Here is a 26090-nt window from a genome sequence, read left to right as displayed (position 1 = left end):
AAGTGGAGGAGAGTGCTGCTAGCAAATGGCAAGTTCCCCTGTTATGTTCCTCTCAAAGGTCCAACACCATCCTACTGCCAGACCTGTACATCCAAGAACCACAATGTCTACAGGCCACCCTAGCCAAAGATGAAAGCAATACAAGCAGTATGACTGCAAGTAAAAGCACGGCAAAAGAGCAGGGGCCTCATGCATAACATTGTGCGTAGAATTCACACTAAAACATGGCATATGGACAAAAGTGGAAATGTGCGTACGCACAAAAAAATCCAGATGCATAAATCTGTGTGAACGTCAACTTCCACGTTCTTCAACTCCATAAATCCCAGTCAACGTGAAAAGTAACGCACATGCACGTGCCTGCTGCCCCACGCCAACTCCTCCCAGAATTACGCCTCTTCGAATATGCAAATCAATACAGTGATCCCTCCTCGATCGCGGGGGTTGCGTTCCAGACCCCCCCGTGATAGGTGAAAATCCACAAAGTAGAAACTATATGTTTGTATGGTTATTTTTATATATTTTAAGCCCTTTTAAACTCTCCCACACTGTTTATAAATATTCCCCGCACAGTTATATAGCATAAACCCTTTGTATTCTCTTAGATATTAGGTAAGATTCATTGATATTATGTATGTAAACATACTGTTTATATACAGTAAAACCTAAATATTATTTTAAAGATATCGAGTGTCTCCGATATCACATATGTTACAGCCATTACAATAGACAGGCCACCAGCAATAAATACAATTACTTTTTCACACAGGGCCAATGCAAGAAAAATTGTATACAGTAAATGTGTGTACAGTGACACTAAATCAGGAAGGGGCAAATACATGTACATGTACTAAGTACTGTAAGTAGAAAATTAATTATGGTTACTCACCAACAATGACATGATGACTTGTCCGATAACGATGAGTTTAGTTTTACTGCACAACAAAGGAAAGCGTTACAGCTTTTGTAAAGGAGCCTCTTCAGGCGACTGTGTAGCACCGCCGTTGTTGTTTATCCGGCAGTCTTCAATCCAAATCCTTAAAGCAGATTCCATCCAGACTACTGCCTTATTACATCCACTTACAACTCATTTTGTAGCCTGTTTAAAAGGACACTGCGGCCATAGATCTTATATTACTTTCCTACTTTTTAAATAAAAAGAATTATAGCCTCATTGATGCCGTAATGGCGTCCTACAGCAGTGTAGCTTTTCCCTTCCTTCAACATATCCAAAACGTTTACCTTTTCGGCAATCGTTAACATCTTCCGTTGGCGCTTGGGCATGGCCCCTGAAACAGTAGCAGGAGCAGATCGTTTTGGAGCCATAATGAAGGGCTTGACTATGCACAAAGATAAAGACAAAAGAGCACAAAAGTTAACTCTTTCCACAGCGAAATACTTTGATGCTGAATGAGCGAGACGAGACTTCCTGGTTAACGCCGCAGAAACGAATTCAGCTCTCCGTCGCTGAGCCATTCAGCACACAGGAACTTAACTGCGTGCTCTGATTGGTTAGCTTCTCAGCCATCCGCCAGTAGTGTCCCTTGTATGAAATCAACTGGGCAAACCAACTGAGGAAGCATGTACAGGAAGTAAAAAGACCCATTGTCCGCAGAACCCGCAAAGCAGTGAAAAATCCGCGTTATATATTTAGGTATGCTTACATATAAAATCCGCGATAGAGTGAAGCCGCGAAAGTCGAAGCGCGATATAGCGAGGGATTACTGTATTAGCCCTTAAGTTCAGTGTTTTGTGAAAAGGCAATGGCAAAAGCACGGGGAAAATAGAAGAATTTCAGCGAATACCAAGTGGAGGCAACTATTTGTTGGTTTAAACAGTGGTATAAACAACAAAATGAAGTTGATCGAGTGACATAGTGTCAGAGAAACTCAAAAGCTCTAGTTCACAAAGTTGCACAGTGCCCGAAATAAAAAAGAAGTTGTCAGATATCAAAGTCGCCATGAAAAGGCGAGTTGTAGCTCACTGTCTGAGTGTCATATGAAAACTTATTATGGTACAGAGAAAAGAAAAAAAAAAAGGGACACAGTAATAAAAAAGCTCAAAATGCCAACTTTAATTTCGAAATTTCCACTTTAATTATGTAGCTTATTTTGTCATTAAAGTAGAACATCATGAACTTAATCTTTAGATCGTTTAATTTACTAGTTTCTCAGATACCATTGTAACTAAAGTAGCACATTAAATGCTTTGTTTTGTATGTGTTCTTCTATGTGCTGAATTTGTGTGAATCACTAGTTGCTTCTTAAACGGACTTTCTCTTCCTCCAACAGGACCCAGAATCCATTACATTTGTGCTATTACAGCTCTCTGAATAATTAAAATACTGAGATGTATACTTGATATAATTTTCATGATGATAGGAGTTAAAGCATGTTATTAAATATGGGAGCACAGTGGCATAGTGATAAGTGACGAGCTGGCGCCCTGTCCAGAGATTGTTCCTGCCTCCTGCAAGATGCTTGCTGCGCCGTGCATGACTTTCAATGAAATAATTTATTTCAGCAATACTGTCTCTTTTAAACATACTAACCTCCAATTCCTGTGCTTCCTTTTCTTTCTCCAAGTAACCAATCGCCACATAATCAGCTCTGTAATAGATTTTAAGCCATCTGTAAGCTAAAAACGCTGATTCTTCAAAACTTTTAAGGAACATTGAAATATCTTTGTAATACATGTTTAATTATTCTATCCATCTATCCTTCCAGTGTCACGCCAGCCCCAGCTAGAATAGATAGATAGATAGATAGATAGATAGATAGATAGATAGATAGATAGATAGATACTGTATTAATACAGCATGAGGCAGGAACAATCCTTGAACCAGCTAGCGCTGCAACACTGTGTCCTCACATGTTTAATTATTAACAATATAGATTATTTAAATGATGTTAACATTTTATCTGTATAATGTAATAAATATATTTTGCTGCATTTCATTTTACAAATGATATCATCATCATGTGTAAATATGCACTTTATAATATGACTGAGGTTGTGTAATATTATAACTGTATCACAAGTTTACAGTGAGGTGATTGTACTAAAAAGTATAAACAGTTCTGCAAGGAGCACTTGATGGACTGATTGAGTGCATTTATAGTTCTTGGGATGAAACTGTTTCTGAACCGCGATGTCCCTACAGGAAAGGCTCTGAAGCATTTGCTGTATGGGAGAAGTTCAATAGACAGTGCGCATGGCAGAGGCAGCATGTGCTTGATGGTGTATACTGATAATTCTCTTCTGATAAAGCCACGTCAGAGATGTGGATCTAAAAAAGAAAAGGGAAACTATACTTGAACAAAAGCACTGCTTTGACGCTGCGTACTACCAGTTTGAAAAACCAAGCAGAGAAATTGCATACAATAAGCATTTAGCTGGCATGAAAATGCGTGTGGCTTTACTCCAAATTTAGGTTTTATACATCACGATTTGAGTGCAGAAATGGGAGTACGCAACATTTTTGTGCATACGCACCTTTTATATATGAGGCCCCAGGACTGTATGCTGGGCTAAAAGATAAGTCAAATCAACTTTTGCTTCCAAGTATGTTTCTGAGAAATGCTTGGATCACTCAAGAACAAACTAGACAATTTAAATCTCAGGTTATCTGTACATAAATAAATTAGGGACTGGTGTATCTTAATTTTAACCAAGACCTAGCTGCATAACAACATTGTAGACTAAACTGTGAACTGTTATCATTTCAGTTATGGGCCTGTGAATGTTCATTAACAGCATCTGGTGTACTGAAATAAAGATTGTAGCAAAACAATTTCATCCGATTTTGAAACATCTAATAATAGAATATTTAAGAGTCTGCCAATCACTACTATTACCATTATTTATGTTGTTCTGGATACTAACGCCAGTGAGGTACTCAAAGAACTGGCTGACACTATGGGTGTACGGAAATAACTTCATCCTAAGGGGGCCTTTATATTGCATGATTTTAATCATGAAAAAGTAAAATCCAGATCTGGAGCCTAGAAAATTCTGTGCCTGAAGTTCTGAAAGGAGGCAGTCAAATTTTAGTTGAATCAGAGCTGTTGCAACTCCTCCGTGTTATGATTTACCTGCATTACACACTTTTCCTGCCTTTAATTTTTGTTTCTTTTCTCCTGATTTTGGGTTTTTGTTAAATGTAGATTTAGTTTCTGTGCTTCTTATTTTTATTTGAATAATAGTTTAGTATGTTGGTTTTGTTTTATGTATGTTCCTAGAACATTGCTATCCTGAAACTCTGTTGCCTGGACATGATGTCATGTTGCTAGGGAGCGTGTTCCAGAAGTCATGTATGACTAGCATGGTGCTTTAAATACTGCCACCACAGATGCATCTAAATCTGAGTTTACAGATAAACTAAACAAAAAACCCTTTGGGCTTGTGTGTTTGGGTTGTGTAGTAGTGTTAGATGTCCTGGTTCCTGGCTTTTGACTTCTATTTCTTACTTTGATTTTTGGCTTATGATTTTGATTAGGTGAAAAATATTCCTGATTCTTGGTTTCAACTTTCTAGTTTGTTTAATGTTTATTTTTAGGGTCACTTTCTTTATTTTTTTATTATATTTCATTTAAAGAAAATAACATTGCCTAAAATCAATTTGAACTTATTTAACAAATGGACTTCATAGTAAGCACACAAACACAAGAAAGCTAAAACTAAAAAAAACAAAATGAAAACAAAAAATATTAGAAAGTTAAAAAAAGAAAGCAACAAAACTGAATTCAATCCCCACCCAAAAGAAACAGAGGAGAGCAACACTGTGTTTTACAATCTGATTGCAGATGTTGATGCTTTGGAGGATATTCTGTAATACTGTAAAAACGCAGGGAGTGTAAGAGATGAAGAAAATCCTCGGCTTCACTGTGTTGTGAATAGCCTCTATACAATGATTGCTGGTGAGTGGCCCTAAAAAGGACCATTTGGCCTTTACAGTGCAGTTTCAGCGATACCAGCATCATGTACTCCGAACAGCTTTGTCTCTTTATTACCGCATGCACTCCACCTGGCTCCAACTCACTTTGCAGGTGATAGGCAACCCGCATGCAAGATTGTTTTCCCAGCTCTCTGGGAGCAGACCTAAGCCCAGGGTCCAAATCTGAGACTCAGCAGCAGCCAAGTATCCAGCCCGACTGGCTGTAGCAGCTTGGTAAGCCAGCTCCTTGGGCAGTCCACTTCCACCTGAGGGGCATATCACTCACAGGTCCAGATTCTGAGGTCACTGCAATACTAATGTCAGGATCTGTGGAGGTTGAGGGCTGGGGATCTTCAAGCTTTGAAAGTCATAATTGCAGATGCTTTAGTTAGAAATATTGTTATAGGAAGCTGTTTCTTACTTCTTTTTGCATCATCAAACAAATCTTGCAATGGTTGTAGGGATGTTGTTTTCCCTCAGGTAGGCGGGAGGCTACAGCAGGGCATGCTTACACATCACTCCATTTGTGTGGATTCAGCATAGTCCTCGGTGTGTGGTAAATTGAACCTTTGCTTTGTAGACCTTTCCGCAGATGCCAAACCTGTGGATACAAAAGGCTCACTGAACCTACTTTTTCCACATACAAAATTTGCATTCATGTTTATTTAAATTTTATGATGGACTACAAAATTTAAATGTGGCATGCTGTTTGTTATATCATCATTATTTGTAGATACTGTTGAAATGAAGATCCTGAGGGTAAATTTTTGTCACAGCTTATTTTAATTTTTTTTTCAAATTGTTCAGTCGCTATTAAAATGATTTAGGTATAATTCATAGTTGAGGGTCAAGCAGTATATTAGTAATAGTTGATCTTAGTTTCATGTACTGTATTTTTACATTTGTTAAATATAATTCAATTCCTCCAGCAGCACTACTTTATATTCCTTATGGGCACAAGGAGTAGGTGATTTTTGTTGATGGTTGCTGTGCCATTGCTAAGCTTTGTGACCAAACATGTGCAACATGTGACATCATTAACGCAATACTAAACAGGTCAGCATCTTACACTTCCTGGTTGTCCAAGATTTTTATTCATTAACAAAAAACAAAAAGAATCTCTCTTATTGTTAAGTTCTGAGTTAATGGTTACAACTATTCCCATTCTCTGACTACAAACTGTGTATTACTTTTTGGGCTCTGGTTACAATTTACTGTTCTCTTCTTTGGACACCTGTGTGAATTCTGATTTGTCCATGCCACCTCCTGATGCAATTCTCTCTCTAACTGATGTCACCTTGTGCAAGCAGTACAATTTTATGTCTCCCCTGAATTATGTATTACAGTATTAGGCTTCTCCTCCTCTGTGTTTGGCTATCTGGGTACAGCCAGAATTAAAGATCTCCTCCAACATTATTTCTGGTAAGATAAGGTGGTCGGGAAATAGATGATTATGCACTGCCATTTGAAGTTGTAATAGGGCACAACCATCTCAGGAATGCCTGATTGAGCAGGTGCAGCCTAATTCATCTTCTAATTGTCCATAGGAGGCAATATCTGTGGACTTCATTAGTGAGTTGCCGAATTCTTAGGCTAGGTTTACACTTAATGCAATGCAATATGTGCAGTTGCAGACACTACTGCTACAAAAGCATTGCACTGTTTATACTTGTGTTCGTAATTTATGTAAATCTGGATGATTCCACCAGGTTGCATTGCGAGATAGCAGGGATGCATCTATTCCAACATGCAACGGGCGTGAGACAGAAACAAACCCTGGACAGGGCATTACAAGGTGAATACAAGCACACACATACACTAGCGTCATTTTAGCATCACCAAATTCCCAAACCTGCATGTCTTTGGAAGGAAACTGGAGCAGACTGTGAAAACTCACCAGAAAAACACAAGGGACGTGACTCTCTGTGAGAGAGCAGAGCTATCGTTCCACCACTGTGCCACCCCCACACGTGTAATTATTAACAGTATTCATTATTTAAATGAAGTTAAGTATTTATCTATAAAATATAATATACATTCTTTAATGCATTTCATCATTTAATGTATTTCTTCAGAAGCATGTAGCGATTAACAATTGAGTCGGTTTTAAAATTACTTTTATGAAGTTCTGTTTTAATGACAAACTACGAGATTAAAGTGGAAATTTCGAGATTAAAGCCAAAATTTCCACTTTAATTACAAAACAGACCTTTTCACTGTGTCCCACTGTACATTCTGATGCTGTTGTGAAGATTTTAAAAAAATGCAAAGAAGATGGTATATGAGACCTTTAAAATGTATCACATCATTATCATGGGAAATGTAAATGCTTGAAAAACACCATGAATACATTTGTATGTCAGCATTTTGCATCATCACATCGAACAATTCATCAAACATTGAAGCACACACATTGATCCTGTAGAATCCGGAAAACGGCTTGCTGTCACATGTTGATAGTAAACAGAGACTCTGACATTATGTTCCAACTTGAATACACTGCATCCCTGCTTTTGTGCTGGTACTGCAACTCACGCATGCGTTGTGTTAATTTCTGTGGACGTGCTCAGAGGACGCGTCAAATGAATACTGGGAAGGCGTGGCAGCCATGATGTGTGCACGTGCATGTCCTGAGCATAAAGTGTAAACCAGCCCAGTGGGTTTTTTGTTATAGTAGATAATTTTTTTTACAGTAAATGTGCCCATTTCATAGTACTGTACTCTAGAAACTTCATTCTGCCAAAGAATTTACTAATACATTCTATGTAGTTGTAGTTCATTTTCATGGTCCCTCCTTCTCTATTGTATAAGATGAAGAATCTCAATTTGTATCTCGCTTCTGACATTTCTTTTGTAACAAGATGGGTCATGTGGTTAATTTAATGGCAAGTTATAATTTCAAGGAAAATGGACAGATAGAAAGAGTACAGTTCTGGTCAAAGCCTGCCTCCCCTCTCTGGTCCCTCTTATCTCTGCTATAATCCACTCTTCTCTCACTACAGGTAGTGTTCCTTCATCTTTTAAAACTGCCACAATAACCCCAATACTGAAAAATCCTGGTAATGATCTGACTAATTTCAGTAATTTTCATCCTATTTCTAATCTACCCTTCATTTCCAAAATTCTTGAAAAAGCAGTGGCTATTCAACTTCATTCTCATTTATCTCAAAATAATCTGAATGAACAGTTCCAGTCTGGTTTTCGTCCCCTCCACAGTACAGAAACGGCACTTATAATAAGGACTAATGACCTCCTTATGGCAGCTGATTCTGGTTTAATTACTGTTCTCATCCTCCTTGATCCGAGTGCAGCCTTTGACACTATTTGCAACACTACTCTTCTTAATAGATTACCTTCGATTGGCATTACCCACACTCCACTAGATTGGTTCAGATCTTATCTCTCTGGACACACTCAGTTCATTCAGCTTAAAACTTTCACATCCCAACTCACCGCTGTTACTTCAGGTGTGCCCCAGTGCTCTGTCATGGGACCCCTCCTTTTCATCATTTACCTCCTTTCCCTTGGTAATATCTTTTGTAAATATAACATTAGCTTCCACTGTTATGCTGATGAAACCCAACAATACCACACTAGCAGATCTACTGTTTCCTTTCCATTCTCCTCACTTATTGATTGCATAGCAGAAATCAAATCCTGGTTTTCTTCTAATTTTCTTAAATTAAATAGTGACAAAACAAAGGTTCTCTTCATTGGTACAAAATCAATATTATCACAAACTGACCATTTTTCCTTTGTTATTGATAATTCCTTTGTCTCCCTTTCCCCACAGGTTAAGAGTCTGGGTGTCATCCTTGACAGTACTTTATCCTTTCAGTCCCACATCAATAACATCTCCCGGTCTGCATATTTCCACTTGTGTAACATTAATCATATTCACCCCTCCTTCACTCCCCACGCCACTGCTATCTTTGTTCATAGCCTTGTCACTTCTCGTCTGAATTATTACAATTCCCTTTTCTTTGGTCTTTCTCGCACATATCTTTATAAGCTTAATCTGGCCCAGAATTCAGTTGCCCACATCCTTACTAGAACCCCCTCTATTCACCATATCACTCCCGTTTTGCAGCAACTTCACTGGCTTCCAGTTAAGTTCCAAATTCAATTCAAAATTCTCCTACTAACTTTTAAGACTATCCACAACCTTGCCCCTCCATATCTGTCTGACCTCCTCCATGTTGCCATTCCCTCCCGTACTCTGAGATCCTCTTCCTCCATCCACATGACTGTCCCCTTCATATGTCTTACTACTATGGGGAGCAGAGCATTCAGTTACTCTGCTCCCTAGCTCTGGAATTCACTACCATCTGAGCTTAGAAAAATTGAATAATTTTCACTTTTCAAATCTAAACTTAAAACTCATTTGTTTAAGACTGCTTCTTCTCTTTGACTACAATTGCTCTGTCTGATTTTAACTTTTATATTTAACTTTTGTTTATAATCTGTGTTTTTGTCTATTGTTCGGTGTCTTGGAATGTTTAGAAAGGCGCCTTTTAATAAATACAATGTATTATTATTATTATTATTATTATTATTATATCAGCATGTGAAGAGGTATTTATATTGTACCATACTGTACATTCTACTCTATCAGCCTGGATGAATGTGCTGCGAATGTCAGAGTTTGCATACAACCTGCTTTAACACAATTTCCAGTAAAGTGTTGCCTTTTGAGAGTCCCTTTTGAGTGTTACCAGCATTGACTGCTCAAGTTTCCTTCACTTACTGTGTATCTTCAGTATCCAATGTATTGGAATATGTACACAGGTTAAAGGTAGTCTGGGAGCTAATAAAGGAGAATTTGAAGGAAACCTTTGTCAAGTGATATGTGGTCCAAAATGTGTAGCATGCACCTAAGAGTCCCATCCTAAAAACTGGCTCATAGGTATAATACATGTGATTCAGAAAAGGGTGAGTGTTTTCTGGCCCATTTTTGGATCGACTCTATATTTCTTGAATTTCAAAATATTTTGGATTCATGACGTAGTAACCTTATATAATATTTGATTCATTGGAGGGTTTATGGTCCCAAGGATTGTTCTTGGGTTAAAGCAGATGTTGTACCAACCCTGCATTATTACAGATGTTACACTTGAGGAATCTAGGTAAACCTGATGGGCACATCTGGAATTCACACCTTTGTAGTGAGAGGGCTGTACTGATCTGATGGTTTTTTTTTTTTAATTTTTTACAATTTCTCCATGACCTTCAACAATAATTGAGATTTCTTTTTGAGTTTTAGAGGTTAGGGACACTGGTCGTCACATTGGGTTTTGAGTCAAATGCAGTTTTAGTGGTATATTTGTTCACCAGCTACACAGTTTTGTTTTTGTTATGGGCTCTGCAATTTTGAGCACCCATAGTTAGGTACACATTCTCCTCTGCCAGAGTTCGCTCCATGGGACTTTATCAGCGTAATGACTTACATGGTGGCACCACAGAGTGCTTACTGTCTATCTTTGTTGATATAACCGAAATGTTAGACCTTTAAAAGTATCTCTGGTTTTGAACTCTTTTCTGCCCCTCAGCTAAGATTTATGTTTAAATTGTTGACTTTGGCTTTATACATTGTAGAAGTTGTGTTTCTGACCTTTCTCTTTGTTACATGTTCAGGGTTGTGCTTACTAAATTATATCTTACAAGTCTGGACATTGGTGCAACCGACTGCAATCTGCCTTTCTCTGCATCATGTAAATGATCGTCAAGTCGGAGGCATGTAGGGTCAAAACAGAAGCTTTTATTTTCCTCTCCAAGAAACTTTCCAAAACAAAAGGAAAAAAAGGAACAGGGCATCACATAAGCGGCTTCTCCCCTATGCGCCCACAGTGTCCACTGTGCTTCTCGCCTTTTATTTACACTATAAACTCATTGCATATAAAACACAGAAATTACTCACATTTTCCAGAGAGAACTATTTACAATACACATAGCTTTATACAAAAAAAAAATCCTAATTTTATAATTAAATATTCTTAACAAAATAGCATACCTTTCCAAAACAAAAGGAAAAAAAGGAACAGGGTGTCACATAAGCAGCTTCTCCCCTATGCCTATTAAATAATAAATTAAGTCAATTACAAATTATTAATACAAAATAAATGAAATAAAAATAAAGAAAATCTTAGGGAGAACTGAAACCACAACCTACCCCACCAGCGTCCACCACGCTTCTGGCGGTAGAGCCAAGGAACATGGTACATGCATGTTGTGAGGTGTAACATCAATTACCGCCCATATTACAATAGATTATATTGTCAGTATGCTGTTAACTGTTTAAAAGGATCAAGTAATTTTGGGGACGTTCATAACTAAAACAAAGTGAAATTATAACTAACATACTACTCTTTGCTACATTGGCAAGAAATGATTTATGGTCCATCTTCTGATTTCATCGCTATTCAAAGCAAATACTGTCGTGTGCAGTCAATACATCATCTTGCTTTGAAATTTACACACTTGATTTATTTTACTTTTAAGAGAGTTACATTTTATTTTGTATGACAATTGTTTTCATTTTCAGCCACTTATACTTTGGTGGATTATAGTAATTATTCTCTGAATTTTTTTTTTTCCTTCTTTATAGGAAGTCAACCTCTGATTCAAAATTCAGGTAAAGTTTCTTCTAATCTTGCAATCTTGCACATTTGTAAAGTACTCCTCTTACTTTTATGACACTTGAAAAAATCTGTTGTCATCTTACCATGGGCTGACCTTCTCCAACCTTGGGAAAATGTAGCTACAATAAGTGTCCACTGGTGGTAGGCAATCTGACACAAACCGCAGACTCAGGTCAAACCTCCCCTTTCAAAATATTCCTATTTTGTTGCTTTGCAGCCTGAAATGAAAGATATAATAACAACAATAAAAAATAAAAAAACAAAACACACACACTTTGTGAAATATTGCTTTGATTACAGCCATGAGTCTGTTGGGATTATTCTCTACCAAATTTATTTGCCCACTCTTCTTTACAGAACTGTTTAAGCTCAGTCAGATTGGATGGTGAAAACTGATGGATTGCCATTAAGTCTGGGCTCTGACTAGGCCATGCAAGGACATTCACCTTTTGCTCCTTCAGCCACTGAAAGATCAACATTTCTGTGTGCTTTGGGTCATTTACTATGCTGGATGGTGACCCTTCTTCTCATTGACAACCTCCTAGTAGAGGGCTGCAGGTTTTCCTCAAGAATTTGCGGTATATTTCCCCATCCATTTTTCCTTCTGTATTGACAAGTGCCATAGTCCCTACTGCAGAGAAACAACCCCACAAAAGGATGCCACCACCTCCATGTTTTACTGAAGGTTTGGTGTGTTCTTAGAATGGTCAGCTGTACTGGCTTTCCATCAGATATATCTTTTGGCGTTGAGGCCAAATAGTTTGAATTTCATCTCATCTGACTATAACATATTTTTCCATTTGGCCTCAGAATCTTCAAGATGCATTTTAGCAAAGCTCAATTGAGACATAATGTGACCTTTCATGAGGAGTGGCTTTTCACTCACAACCCTCCCTTACAAGTCACATTTTTGGAGCATTTGTGACATTGTTGTTCCATGCACACAATGACCAATCTTTGCCAAAAACTCCAGTAACTGCTTCAAAGTTGCCATAGGCATCTTGGTAACTTCTCTGACCAGTTTCCTCCTTGCTCTTCCAGGCTCTTTGGAGGGATGGCCTGATCTGGGAAAGGTCCTTGAAGTACCAAACACTTTCCACTTCTTGATTATGGGCTTTATTGTGTTCCTAGAGATTGATAAAGCCTTTGATTTTTTTTTTGTATCTATCTCCTGACTTGTGCCTGTCCACAACTTTATCCCTGAGATCTTCTGACAGTGCTTTGCCACCCATAGTTGATTGTATGCTTTCAGTTGCACTTCCATGCACTGGAACACTCCAGGAATAGCTAATAACTAATCAGAATGATTGCAATTGATTGGTGTGCAATGAAGAAGGTGATTAGTTACACCTGATTGAGTTTACAAGTATTTTTAGGAGGGGACGATCCTTTAAAAATCTTGGTGATTCTGTTTTTTTAATTTATTTATTTTGTTCTGAATTGTTGCTGTTAAGTTGCATTGACTAAATAGATGGAAAAATGGAAAAATATTTTTTATTTGTGTCTTCATTTAGAAATATTAATATTTTGAAGGGGGTGATTCTTTTATATACCCACTGTAAATCGACCAATTGCAAGGTTTGCTTATTTATTATGGGAACGAACAACACACAATTTTAGAAAAGTTGGGAGAATAGTTAATTAGGAAAACAATTCCTCGAAGTCTGATATGCTAAACCAAACCAATGAAGCAAAATGAGTCACTTAGTGTGCTTTTCTTAACTCACTAAACTATGCAACAGCGAAGCCTTTTCACATAGTAAAGTAATTTCTTTCTCATCAATATTATTGTAAAGTGCCATTTGAAGAAGAAGCTAACACAGACAGGTGCTAACAGTTGTGTGATTTCATCAGTGAGTTTCCTCCTTAAAATGGGTAAATGTTAAACGATTCTTATTAATCCCTACTTAATAGTGCTGAGTAATAGATCTATGTGTATAGTGTCATAGTGTTCCTGGGATGTCTATTGTTTAGTCATTCTTTTTTATTTTGAAGCACTATTTTTTACCATTTATGCAATGCCACATGGTGTCTCTTTGGGCAAAAAACACTCAAAATGATAGCCTGATGTCTTTTCCCAAAGGTATAAATGATGGCCATGCAAATTATTCATTGTTCAAGCTGTTGGCTAAAAAACAAAAAACAAATTCTTCATGTCTTGTTAGATTCTTTTTTATTAGTTATCAGCTCTTGGATTCCTGGCCATCTCCTGAACTAAGTCTTAGCTGAATAAATTTCATTTAAATAAGCCTTGTTCTAAAATGAAGGCTCAGTGGGTTCCACTAGTGCAAATTGTGTCTCGTAATATTTAAGGAGACTGGAGAAACGTTTGTCAAGAACATCGGTCATGACTGAATTGACTTGGAGAACAGTGTAAAATTAACAGATTGAGTACCTGAGATTTTATGTGTGAAGCTAATGCAATATATGGCTAATTATGGGATAGCTAGAAAATGTAAAGTATATTACTGCAATTACAGGCTATCCTGTTGTTTGCTGCTTTATTTAGTTTTATTTAAATAAAAAATATAACAAAGACAGCCACAGTCTTTTCAGCAACTTAAAAAAGTACCACTTGAGCAGTATGAATGATCCATGCTTGTAATAATACATTGTACAAATAGGAAACATGGCTGGAATTAAGAAAGAGAGATTTGCCACTTGTTAACTATAGCAGACTAATTAAATATCAAAGTATGTTAAGGTGCTGAATATGTACATTACATAATTAATATACAGTTTTTGCAAATGCTATTGGCATTATTCAAGTTCATTTTATTCAGTTTCCCAGATTAACAGTAACTAATGGTTGCAGTAATAATTATGTATTATATACTTAATAGTAATGTGAGTGGTCTGAAACACACTTAGACTCCAATGAAGTTATATGGAAGAAGATACTTCAGAATGGTAACTGTAAAATATTTTTATTAATTTTTATTTTAACATCTTTCTATTATAAATAGAAATCCTGAGACGAGACTTTTTTGGAGATAATTTCAAGTCCTGCAAGAGATAATTTCAGGTCCCGCGAGACAAGACTTTTTGCCAAGAGATTTTGACAAGTCCTGCCCTCCTCTCAAACATTTACAACCACACCCACAGTCCAATCACTTCTCATTTGTGTGAATACTATTGTCAGACACAGTTCCTGTGTTCTCAGCTTCAAGCTGGGTTGGAAATAAAAGACAAAGAGTAGAAGACAAAGTAGAACATCGTAAAGAGGTTCAGAAACGTTGGCGCGATACACGTGCAGAGCAGGTTAGAGATTTTGAAAGTACTAAAATTCGAAAGTCTCAAAAAACTGATAGTAAAGATCACATTAGCACTAACAAACAGAAATTTTTAGTCGGTGAAATAACGGAACAGCAAAACGAGATTGAATATATGGACATAGGTGATATGACAGAAGTATGTAGATCTTGTTCGGCCTTAAACTTTAAGTCGGAAACTTGTAGATCATCTAATTTGTGTTGCCTTCATGGAAAAGTAGTTTTTATTCCCAAAGAAGAGGCGTATCCAAGAGAATTTAAAGATTTGTTGTTTGGTGAAAGTGAAATCTACATACGCGAGTGGCAAAGATGCGAAGTGGCTGGTGCATAGCGCCTGCCCGGGGGTTAACGAGTGAAGCGAACAGAGGGCAGAGCCCCCTAGTATATTTATATGTAAAAATATATTGTACTTTTATCAACTGAAAAGAAAGCTGCAGCTTCTGTCACTGGTGAGAGGCCCTAAACATTGAACTTCATTCAGATCATCAGAATGACTGATGGCTCAGTATGACTGCTGTCACAAAGATGAGACATACTCAGATGAAGGTTTGGGGCAGCCATCCATATATTCTGGTATCCTGGCTGCAAAAGTTGTTATTTCTCACAATAAACAGCATTGATGTGCATACCATTGAGTCCAAAACAAGACTGAGGGAAAAGGGAAAAAGGGCAGGCTTTTAAAGGGGAAGACAGGAAGTGAGGTCATAAGGATTGGGCACGTGTTCTTCAATCATTGGATCAAGCCTGGGCGTGACATCAGAGGGGCCGGAGCTGGTAAGGTCTACTTCCATTGGCTCGGTCCCGGAAGTGACGTCAAGAGAGCCAGGTGGAATCTCCCGGAATGGTCTACAGGAAGGGAGAAAAGAGTCAGTGCACTCTGCCACATCCCGGCATGCCTCAGAACTGCCTTCACTCAAGCCCTTTAGCTGCCTCACAAGCGCACGTGTGTGACAAGGCCCCCCCCTTAGCCCAAACCCGTTGGGTCGGGCGACCCTAACCGAGAGGTCGTGAACCCGAGAAAGAGCATCAGCGTTGGCATGGAGAGCACCTCGGCGATGAACGAGCGAAAACTTATACGGCTGTAGGTCAAGAAACCACCGGGTGACCCGCGGATTCGACTCCTTGTGCAGGGCCATCCACTGTAGAGGTGCATGGTCCGTGACAAGGGTGAATTCCCGGCCCAACAGGTAGTACCTAAGCTGAGTAATCGCCCATTTAATCGCCAAAGCCATCTCCACCTCTGCATACCTGGTATTCCGGTCCAACAGTTTCCGGCTCAGGAACATGATGGGGTGTTCCACACTATCAACACTTTGGCTCAGCACGGCCCCAGGCCTGTGTCCAAGCGTCCGCCTGGAGGATGAAAGGCAAAGAAAAGTTAGGTGCCATCAAAATAGGTGCGGACGTAAGGGCCTGCTTTAAGTCACCAAATGCAGCGCCTGTCTTCTCAGTCCATACCACAATGTTCGGGGCCCTCTTCTTTGTTAAATCAGTCAAGGGCGCCGCTCTCTCCGAAAACCGGGGTACAAACCGGCGGTAGTACCCGCTAACCGAAAGGCTTGGACCTGCCGCTTGGTTCATGGACGGGCCATTTCAGAATGGCATCAATTTTGGAGCACTGTGGCCTTACGGTACCCGACCCACCAGGTAGCCTAAATATTTGGCCTCGCTCAATCCAAAGAAGCATTTCTTGGGATTAATCCGGAGCCCGGCCTCACCAAGTGTCCGCAATACCGCTCGGACATGCTGTAGGTGTTCCCTCCATGTGCTGGAATAGATGACCACGTCATCCAGGTAGGCAGCACTGTATGAGTTATGAGGCCGAAGCACTTTGTCCACCAGACGCTGGAAGGTTGCTGGAGCCCCGTGTAACCCAAATGGAAGGACACGATACTGCCAGTGTCCGCTAGGGGTACTAAACGCGGTTTTTCCTTCAGGAGTCCGTTAAAGGAACCTGCCAGTACCCTTTGTCATGTCAAGTGTGGTCATATTGAGCCTGTCCAAGCCTCTCGAGGAGGATGTCCACTCGTGGCATTGGATAGGCATCAAATTGGGAGACTTGATTAAGCCGACGGAAGTCATTGCAGAACCTCCAACTCCCGTCAGGCTTACCGACGAGCACAATGGGGCTGGACCAGGGACTATAACTTTCCTCAATCACACCTAGTTCCAGCATGCGCTTGATCTCAAGCTCCACTTCAGCCCTTTTGCCTCGAGAAGACGATACAGGCGTTCTCGGACAATAACCCCGGGCTCTGTCACAATGTTGTGCTCAACCAGAGAGGTCCTTCCGGGGTTCTCACTGACTACCTCCCGAACGGCCCGGATAACTGTTTCCAGCTCCTGCCGTTGTCTGGGACTTAAGTCCGTACTGAAGTTAAGGCTGTGTGTGTGAGCGAAGAGTGAGGAGGGATCGGGGTCCCTGTCCTTCCACGGTTTCAGCAGGTTCACATGATAAACCCGGTCCTTTGGCCCGCATTGGGATTGACTCACCAAATAGTCGACCAGTCCCTTCCTCTCCTTAACTTCGTAGGGGCCTTGCCAATGGGCAAGCAACTTAGAGTGGGAGGTAGGCACTAGGACCATGACCCGATCTCTCGGTTGGAACTCCCAAAGAGACGTGCGCGGTTGTAGTAGGGCCTGTGCTGCTTGAGCCTCTTCCATGTGACTTTTAAAGAGAGGCGAATCTTTCCAAATCTATCACGTAACTGCGATATACTCTAATATGTTTGTAGAGGGAAGAGCCTCTTCTTCCCATCCTTATTTTAGAATATCTAATATGCCCCGAGGTTGTCGCCCATACAGTAATTCAAAAGGGGAGAACCCCGTGGAGGCTTGTGGGACTTCCTGATAGGCAAAAAGGACGAGGGGAAGGAGCTGATCCCAGTTCCTTCCATCCTCGCTGACCACCTTACACAGCATTTGTTTGAGAGTCTGATTAAACCTCTCCACTAATCCGTCGGTTTGAGGATGATACACCGCAGTCTTTAAATGCTTTATTTTCAGTAACTTGGCAGTCTCCTTGAACTTCTCCAAGGTGAAAGGTGTCCCTTGGTCTGTCAAGACTTCCTTGGGGATACCCACGTGCGCAAAGACCCCTAGTAATTCCCGTGCGATGGCTTTAGAGGTAGCTGAGCGCATCGGAACAGCTTCGGGGATTTTGTAGCATAATCCACGAGGACTAAAATGTACTTGTGTCCTCAGGCTGAGGGCTCTAGGGTCCGACCAAATCGACCCCAATTCTGTGGAAGGGAATGTCAATTAAGGGTATAGGAACAAGAGGAGCACGGTTCCTTTCTAGGAATTTGTCGCAGTTGACACTCCGGGCAGGAAGCGCAAAAGCAACAAACCTCCTCATTGATCCCTGGCCAGTTGAAACAGAGCTTGATCCGCTCCACGGTTTTCTCGATGCCCAAGTGGCCACCTACGAGGTGGGCGTGTGCTAGCTCGCAGACCTGCCGCCAGAAGGTACGTGGAATTAGAAGTAGCCTTCTCTCCTGCCCATCATGCATTGCTACACGATAAAGGTCATTGTCTAAGACAAAGTGAGGGCCCTGTGGCATCGACTGGTTAGTGCGCTGGCCATTGACAAGGACCACTGCATTTTTAGCAAACTTCAGGGAGTCATCATTCCATTGCTCCCTTCTAAAAGACGCCGGCGTCTCTTTAAATTGGAACCACAAAAGAAGAGTTTCCTCCCGTTCTGTCTCGGCGTCGGTGGATGACGGATCAGCACGCGACGGCCCGGGAGTTGCCACGTCACTCAGGGAAGCCGCTTCGTCTCTCTCTGCCGGCTGATTACACGGCGTGGAGGCAGCCTGAGACGGCTCATTCCCGTCTATAACGAGGCCCAAATTAATCCTGGGAGTGGTATGTGTCTCACAGCTTTTAATTTCAGGCCAGTCCCGCCCCAGTATCACTGGGTGTGGAGGATCAGGGAGGATTGCCACGGTTAATTACCGAACTGATCCTCCGTAGCTGATGACACAAGCGGCGGTCCTGTACCAGCGGGTTTCCCCGTGGACACAGGTTATACTGGCCTTAAGTTTCAACCACTGTTGCGGTAGCACAAATCGGCGGGCAACAATGGAAATGTTGCTGCCGGTATCGAACAGAGCAGACGTTTTGTACCCGTTAACGATCATCGCGCCTGTGTGTGGGACCGCCAACGGGTTTATCAGAGCACACCAACCCCTCCTCCCCTTCCACCTACATTCCACCTTATTCCCAAGCGGTTTGCGCGCCCGCGGCCCTGGGGACGCCGGCACAAGCTCTGGGTTGTACAGGGGGGGGGGCTAGGTTTTGGGACGTACCCCGGTTGAGTTCGGTCAAAGGACGGTTCAGCTCCCCTAGATTGTGAGGCCATCCTTTGTCTTTCTATGAGCTGTATGAGCTCTGCCATGTTTTTAAATTCTCTACCCCAGACCGGCTGGGTGAAGCCCCGGGGTAGTGTGTCCAGAAGCAGGTAGCAAGCCACCTGCTCTATTATTTGAGAGGGCTTCTGTTCCTGTGGCTGTAGCCACCGCCCTACCTTTGCCCTTAGGGACCAGGCTTGTTGATGGGTCGGCCGCTCTGGGTCGAGCCTCCAGTTTTTCAGGATACCCACCTGCCAGTCTGGGGCACCCCAGGTGGAAATTGGGGTTCTGGCTTCACAGGGATGTGGGCACTCTCCTCCGAGAGAGCATAAACAGCCCTCCTTGCCTCCCCCTTCCAAAGCAGCACGTCTTTGAGCCCCTCCCGAACACTCCCATGCCTGTCTAGGTTGCCTAGTGGAGCATGCCGGGAGTACAGCCTGTACCGGGCCACTTCGAAACACGGGACACCCTCCCCACCTAGAAACTCGGCCCCGGTACGCTCCCACCTGGATGGGTTGCAGGTCCCGTCCCTTTCTCTTCCAGGACTCCTCGATCCTGCCGACTACGCCAATGTCTCAAAGATGAGACATACTCAGATGAAGGTTTGGGGCAGCCACTCGTATATTCTGGTATCCTGGCTGCAAAAGTCGTTATTTCTCACAATAAACAGGACTGATGTGCATACCATTGAGTCCAAAACAAGACTGAGGGAAAAGGGAAAAAGGGCAGGCTTTTAAAGGGGAAGACAGTAAGTGAGGTCATAAGGATCGGGCACGTGTTCTTCAATCATTGGATCAAGCCCGGACGTGACATCAGAGGGGCCGGAGCTGGTAAGGTCTACTTCCATTGGCTCGGTCCCGAAGTGACGTCAAGAGAGCCAGGTAGAATCTCCCGGGAATGGTCTACAGGAAAGGGAGAAAAAGAGTCAGTGCAGTCTGCCACATCCTGGCATGCCTCAGAACTGCCTTCACTCAAGCCCTTTAGCTGCCTCCCATGCGCACGTGTGTGACACTGGACATACACATGAATGACATATAAAAGGTCTTTTCTGTATGTTGACACTATGAAGTAATTCACAGTTTACATAGTGCTGCTGGACCTGTCAGTTCTCTTATTTGAAATGAATGCAGTCTATTAAATCTTTCACCTTTGGTAAGTCAAAGAAGCATTATCTAGTATCTGTGACACTTTGGCTAAGGATGAATACATTTTATATAGTTTCACCTATCAGCAAATTAAAAAATACTCCCTGATTTCACAGATATCATTACGGCCAGAAAACACTATTAGAATAATCTCTTCCTGGAAATGTGACATTATTCACATTTGATTGGCCAGCTGTCTTCATAATGGATGGCTCTGCTCAAAGGCTTTCATTATGTATGTATCTGTATGCATATGTACTGTTTCCATTCTTTTTTACCATTAGGTTAAAATGGATTATTTTAGACCATAAATTAACAAAAAATTAACAAAACAAATACATTAAAGTTACACATTACAGGTACAATATAGAAAGAATGCTAGAGAAGCTTTTATCTGTGGCACCTCTGTACGAGAACCACCTTTTTCCACCCTCTCAAACATAAACAGTTTTTAATGTCTGGAAAACATTTGGGATTAAATCACTTAGAGATCTGTACATAGACAACATCTTTGCATCTTATCAACAATTACACTCCAAATTTAACTTTCCAGCAACACATTTCTTTCACTACCTTCAAATTCGAAACTTTGTTAAACAGAACTTGCCCAATTTTACTCACCTCCCACCATCCACTATGCTGGAAAATATATTGCTCAGTCTTGAGGACTCAAACAGCATCTCTGTAATATATAAATACATTTTGCAGTCCTTCCCTTTCAAAGGTCCAAGAGTACAGTGGAAAAAGAATCTCTCACTCAACATCTCCCCTTGAAATTGTTCAGTTTAAAATATTTTATCATTATTTTTAATGCAATGCCATTTTTAACTCTAGTTGGCAGTGCCATTTTGTCTCCATGGCTTTCTGTGTTGCTATGTTAGTTTATAGTCATGTGACCTGCATTTTGTTATATGTGACATTATTCCACCGTTGATAAAAAAAAACATGGCAGCACTGTTTCACAAGTATCATAACTAGTATTGGAATAATAAATAAAACTCTGCATTGTAGTTTCTTTGAATTTTGACTTTTTGAATCCTGATTTTTGATGCCTGATCATTTAGAGTCCTTGATAATGACTTTACCAGTGGTTTGGCAATTCTTTTATTATTTTCCCTCTTACCATTTCCTGGACCATTTTGGTTATTTCACATGTATCGTTTATTGCTAAATGGTGCTGTGCAGTCAGTCCTGCTTTTCCAAATGGTAGTTTAATTCATGACTGTTTTTTGAAAAATTATATAAATTACATTACTAACTGGGAAATGTCCAGATTTGAAATAGGCAATAAATAAAAATAGTAGTAAGTCAAGCAACCATCAGAACATGTTTAAAGTGTGGAAATCAAATAGCAATATCAAAACATGTAATCAGAATAATCATCCATAAGTCAATACCCTAATTCAAAGCAGTTATCATTTCCTTCACTAGCATGATCACTTGTTTAAGATTTTCAAATCAAAGATTGGACAAACTTTTGAGTGTTCTACAATCTTAGAGGAAGTGTAATAAAATCATAGGTCACAAATCCCATGTCAAGCAACATGTTGCTACAAACAAAATGACAGTACCCTTTACAATCAACCTCTGAATTGGCAATACTCATAGAAATAGAAGAAAAAAATGCATTGCAACAAACACACAAATGTACAAGAAAATCACAAATGAAATAGCAATACCAACACAACCACAAATAGTACAAATTAACAGCAAATATTTTTTTAACACAATCTTTCTCCAAGAAGTGAGCTTTGAATGTACACATCCAGCTTATTATGGAAATGTGAATCAAACTAGTGCAGCAAAGTATAAACATCTGTATCTCTAAATAGATCTCAGTAATAAGCTTCAGGTCCAATTCCCTTCCAATGAACCAAATGTAACAGTTGTGACAAGGATGAGACTTCAGACATTACAAAAGTTTGGGGCAACCACTCGTATATTATATTCCGGCTGCAAAAGTTTCAAAAAAGTTTGAACAGAGATGTTCACATGACTTGAGTCCAAAATAGAACTGATGAGGTGGAGGTAAGATGGCGGCTTTAAAGGCCCAGAGAGGAAGTGGCATCATCAAAAGTCCCAGAACTGGAAGTGACATCATCGGGGGTGAAACCGGAAGTGATGTCATCAATAGCACAGGAACCTGGTGGGATTTCCTGGGAACGGTCTGCAAGGAACTGAGAAAGACAGTTAGTACACCCTGCCGCCCCCTGGTCTCATATGGTATTACCAATACTTAAGCCCTTTAGGTGCCTCCTACTCGCACATGTGTGACACAGCATTAAACCTGTGCATTGATTGCCCAAAATCTATCTGTACTTCATATTTTTGTTCACCATTAACCACCACTGGAGATGAGGGAGATACAGATTTTTGTTAACTAGTGTCTGTATTTGATAGACATTGAGAAAGATGACCAGTATTGTAATATGTGCTGTTTATTAGCATGAGCATGGTGGTGTCATTTCTTACTGATATGTTGGTTGATCTTAGACTTGAAGGTTGTCATGAAATACAATATGTCATAACCTCATTGATCAATTAAAACATTCTCTTATGTCTGTCAAATAGAAGTTGTTCCTTTTAATTAGTATAAGTTAAATATCCAGGAGAGATCTCAGGGTCAGGGAAGGTAGATCCAGCCTCTGGAGTTTTTTTTTTTCTGTCCCCTGGGAACCTTACTCTTATTCGATGTTAATTAATGTTGATTTATTTTGTTTTATAATTGTGTCTTTCATTTTCTATTCTTTAATTTAAAGCACTTTGAGCTACTGTTTGTATGAAAATGTGCTATATAAATAAATGTTGTTGTTGTTGTTGTAGATTTAAACTTGTGTGGTGCAATCTTTTGAATCCTGGATGTAGAAAGAGCTGGTTCCTATAAGGCTAATGGGCAAGTAGAAAACAGAACCAAGGTTGTTGACATCTTGTTAGAATTGTAGGCAGTTCAAAAAATCTTTCATTTTTTTCTGCATTTGGCTGGCTTAACAGATGCAATAAAAACAAGGCTGTGCTTTTTAAGTGTTACATCAACCAACAGCACATGCAAGAGAAAATGAGGCAGCAGCTGCTTGATTGTGAGTTAGCTATCTATACAGACAGGATGAAAACCAGGCAGAAAAAAACTAGCAGGGATTTGCTGGCTGTGAATTTTAAAAATAAAAAGATAAGGCAATCTTAAGTCAGCTGATGGCACACGTGAGACATATCCCTTCATTACAGGCCAGCTATACAAATAACTGTCCTGTAATGAAGACCACCATTGAAAAGATTAACAACAGACATTGTCTTATGAGAAAACCAACCAAACTGAAATAAACATTCCTCTCCAGACTGAACAGCTTGCTTAGGTATGGCAGGCGAGGTATGGAACATGCGAGGATAGTCAACTCTAAATATAAAATGGACACCTGATACTGAGTAAGATAGCGGCAACTGGACAAGAACAAGATAGCTGCCACTGAGTATGATCCCAGCAACTTCAAAATACTGACAATATATATCTTAGTATTTCAAGTATGGCGCAGTGGTAGTGCTGCTGCTTTGTAGTAAGGAGACTGTGGAGCATTGTGGGTTCGCTTCCCTGTGTGGATAGCACTTTGAGTACTGAGAAAAGCGCTATATAAATGTAATGAATTATTATTAAGTATTATAAGAGTTAGCTCAGGTGTGCAATTTTTGCTGCTTTTTCTGTGCATTGCAAACATAGGTTTCTAAATAAAACGTTTTTCCTCTAATAATTCAAATTATAAATTATTGAACATCAACTTGAAATTTTATGCAAGATCAAGAAATAATCTTGCTTAAAGCTGTAAAAATAATGTAAGCATTTTGTGATTTCTAATGAGCGCAATTATTTATTAAAATAACGGATTAAAAATTAAAAAGTTATATTTTTATTAGCCTTGGTATAATGTCTAAATGACTACTTTAACAATAACTTTATGAACTTGAATATTTCCCCTTTTCTATAAAAAAAGTGTTTAAAGATGAAAAAAAGTATGCTCATCAAAATAAACATTTTTCACACTAATGGACATATGAAAGTTTAGCTACTGAAGGAGAGAATATGCAGATAATAAAATTTGGATATTCATGGCATGTGGTGTGTGGACTGTGGTCAACTATCAAGGTGTTCTTTAAGGAGTAGATGGTTTTTAGAATAAAAATGTTGCTACTAATATGAAAGCATTTGATGATGTCTCTTTCTTCAGTGATAAATATAATCTGACCTACTTTATAATCATGAAATGATGCTGCTTTTCTTGTTTTTAATAATATGTTTTCCTTATGTAATCATTAACTGCTAGAAGAAATAATAGAATTATTATACTTTTCATAGCAAATTTCCATTTAAATAAAATGTGACTGAATAATAATGGTCATCTGTTTTTTCTTGTTTTTTTCTTTTAGAATTAAAGGAAGTTCTAAGTAAGCCAGGTAAGATAATTTGGGATCTGTCCTGCATGCACCTGTCACTGTAGGTTTGACCCTGCCTTTATTTACACTTATTTAATTTATGCTTGTAATTTTTGTATATTGTTTGATGAAGGCAATCATAATTAACTGCTTGTAGCTTTTTTCACAAGCTACCCAATGATATCCAGGATTATGAATGAAATGCACAAGGCTTCCAAAGACAAAATTTATCTACTTATTTCAAATCCACAAGGAGGTAGCAATGAAAAAATAAAAATAGTAGCTGCTCAACTGCAGTGTACCCTACCTACAATTGTTCAAACCATTTTCCTTTCCTGTTCACACAAATTTCAGTTTGTTTTCCCCAAGTCTCACTTGTCTTTGTTTGCTACATTTTTTCATTATTCTGTGGTGGGCTGCAGCCATTATATTATCTGGCATTCTTTACCTGTATGGTACCACCCAAAGATTCCTTGAATGAATTAAAAAAAAAACAAGCAAAAGTAGCATTTTTCCCAATTCTCTGTAGTTGAGTGGGAGAGGTAAAGTAATTGAATGGTAAGAAAAACCAGTAAGTAACAAACCAAGAGGTTGTGATCAAGGAATTCTTCACACATAGACAATATTTATCAGAAAAATCTAGGACTCTTACTCAGGGATGTACAAAAGTCAGGACACATTTACACAAAGGACTCTCAGCCATGGAGTATGCCACGGTTATGATCAGTATTCTAGCAGCTATTTAAATGGAGCTATTTGAAAGGTGCTGCTGGCTGCAGAGATACAGCTGCTCTCAAACAGCAGCAAGCTGTTGGAAGAAGGAAAAAAAACTAGTTGCTGTGAGACAGAGATGGCAATGATGTTTTAAAAGACAACAAATATCACAAGAGGAGGAAAAAGCTGACAGACAATTGAAACTTAGGTTGGTGACTTAGCTGCATAGAGGATTAAGAAACTGAGGCAAAAAGGGCAAAGCATCACTTTCTGTAGAAACTGGCTCACTGATCAAATGTATCTAACTATAGGACAAGCCATTTAACACCAGATTATAACCCACTAGCTGGGAAGATTACTTCTTCTTCCTTCAGCTGCTCCCGTTAGGGGTGGGCACAGCGGATGATTTTCTTCCATATCGTCCTGTCTTCTGCATCTTGTTCTGTTACACCCACCACCTGCATGTCTTCTCTCAGCACATCCATAAACCTCCTCTTAGGCCTTCCTCTTTTCCTCTTGCCTGACAGCTGGGAAGATTACTACTGGGATTAAAATGACTGCAATCAAACAAATTGTTAGGAATGGCAAAAGTTAATCTAGAGTGCTTTGCA

General features: G+C 39.8%; 1 protein-coding gene across 2 annotated transcripts in view; it reads left to right on the top strand.

Annotated features, from left to right (window-relative positions):
• The window catches only part of LOC120525025 (erythroid membrane-associated protein-like), a 103903-nt gene that overhangs the window by 43086 nt on the left and 34727 nt on the right, over positions 1-26090 (top strand). For both annotated transcript variants that reach the window (XM_039746972.1, XM_039746963.1), the window contains 2 exons: positions 11541-11567; positions 24760-24786. In XM_039746972.1, coding sequence (XP_039602906.1) covers positions 11541-11567; positions 24760-24786 — 54 coding nt within the window. The remainder of the gene's footprint in view (positions 1-11540; positions 11568-24759; positions 24787-26090) is intronic.

Source organism: Polypterus senegalus, chromosome 1 (genome assembly GCF_016835505.1).
Source record: "Polypterus senegalus isolate Bchr_013 chromosome 1, ASM1683550v1, whole genome shotgun sequence".
In the NCBI taxonomy this organism is placed as follows: domain Eukaryota; kingdom Metazoa; phylum Chordata; class Cladistia; order Polypteriformes; family Polypteridae; genus Polypterus; species Polypterus senegalus.
This window is presented reverse-complemented; position numbering and strand designations above follow the sequence as displayed.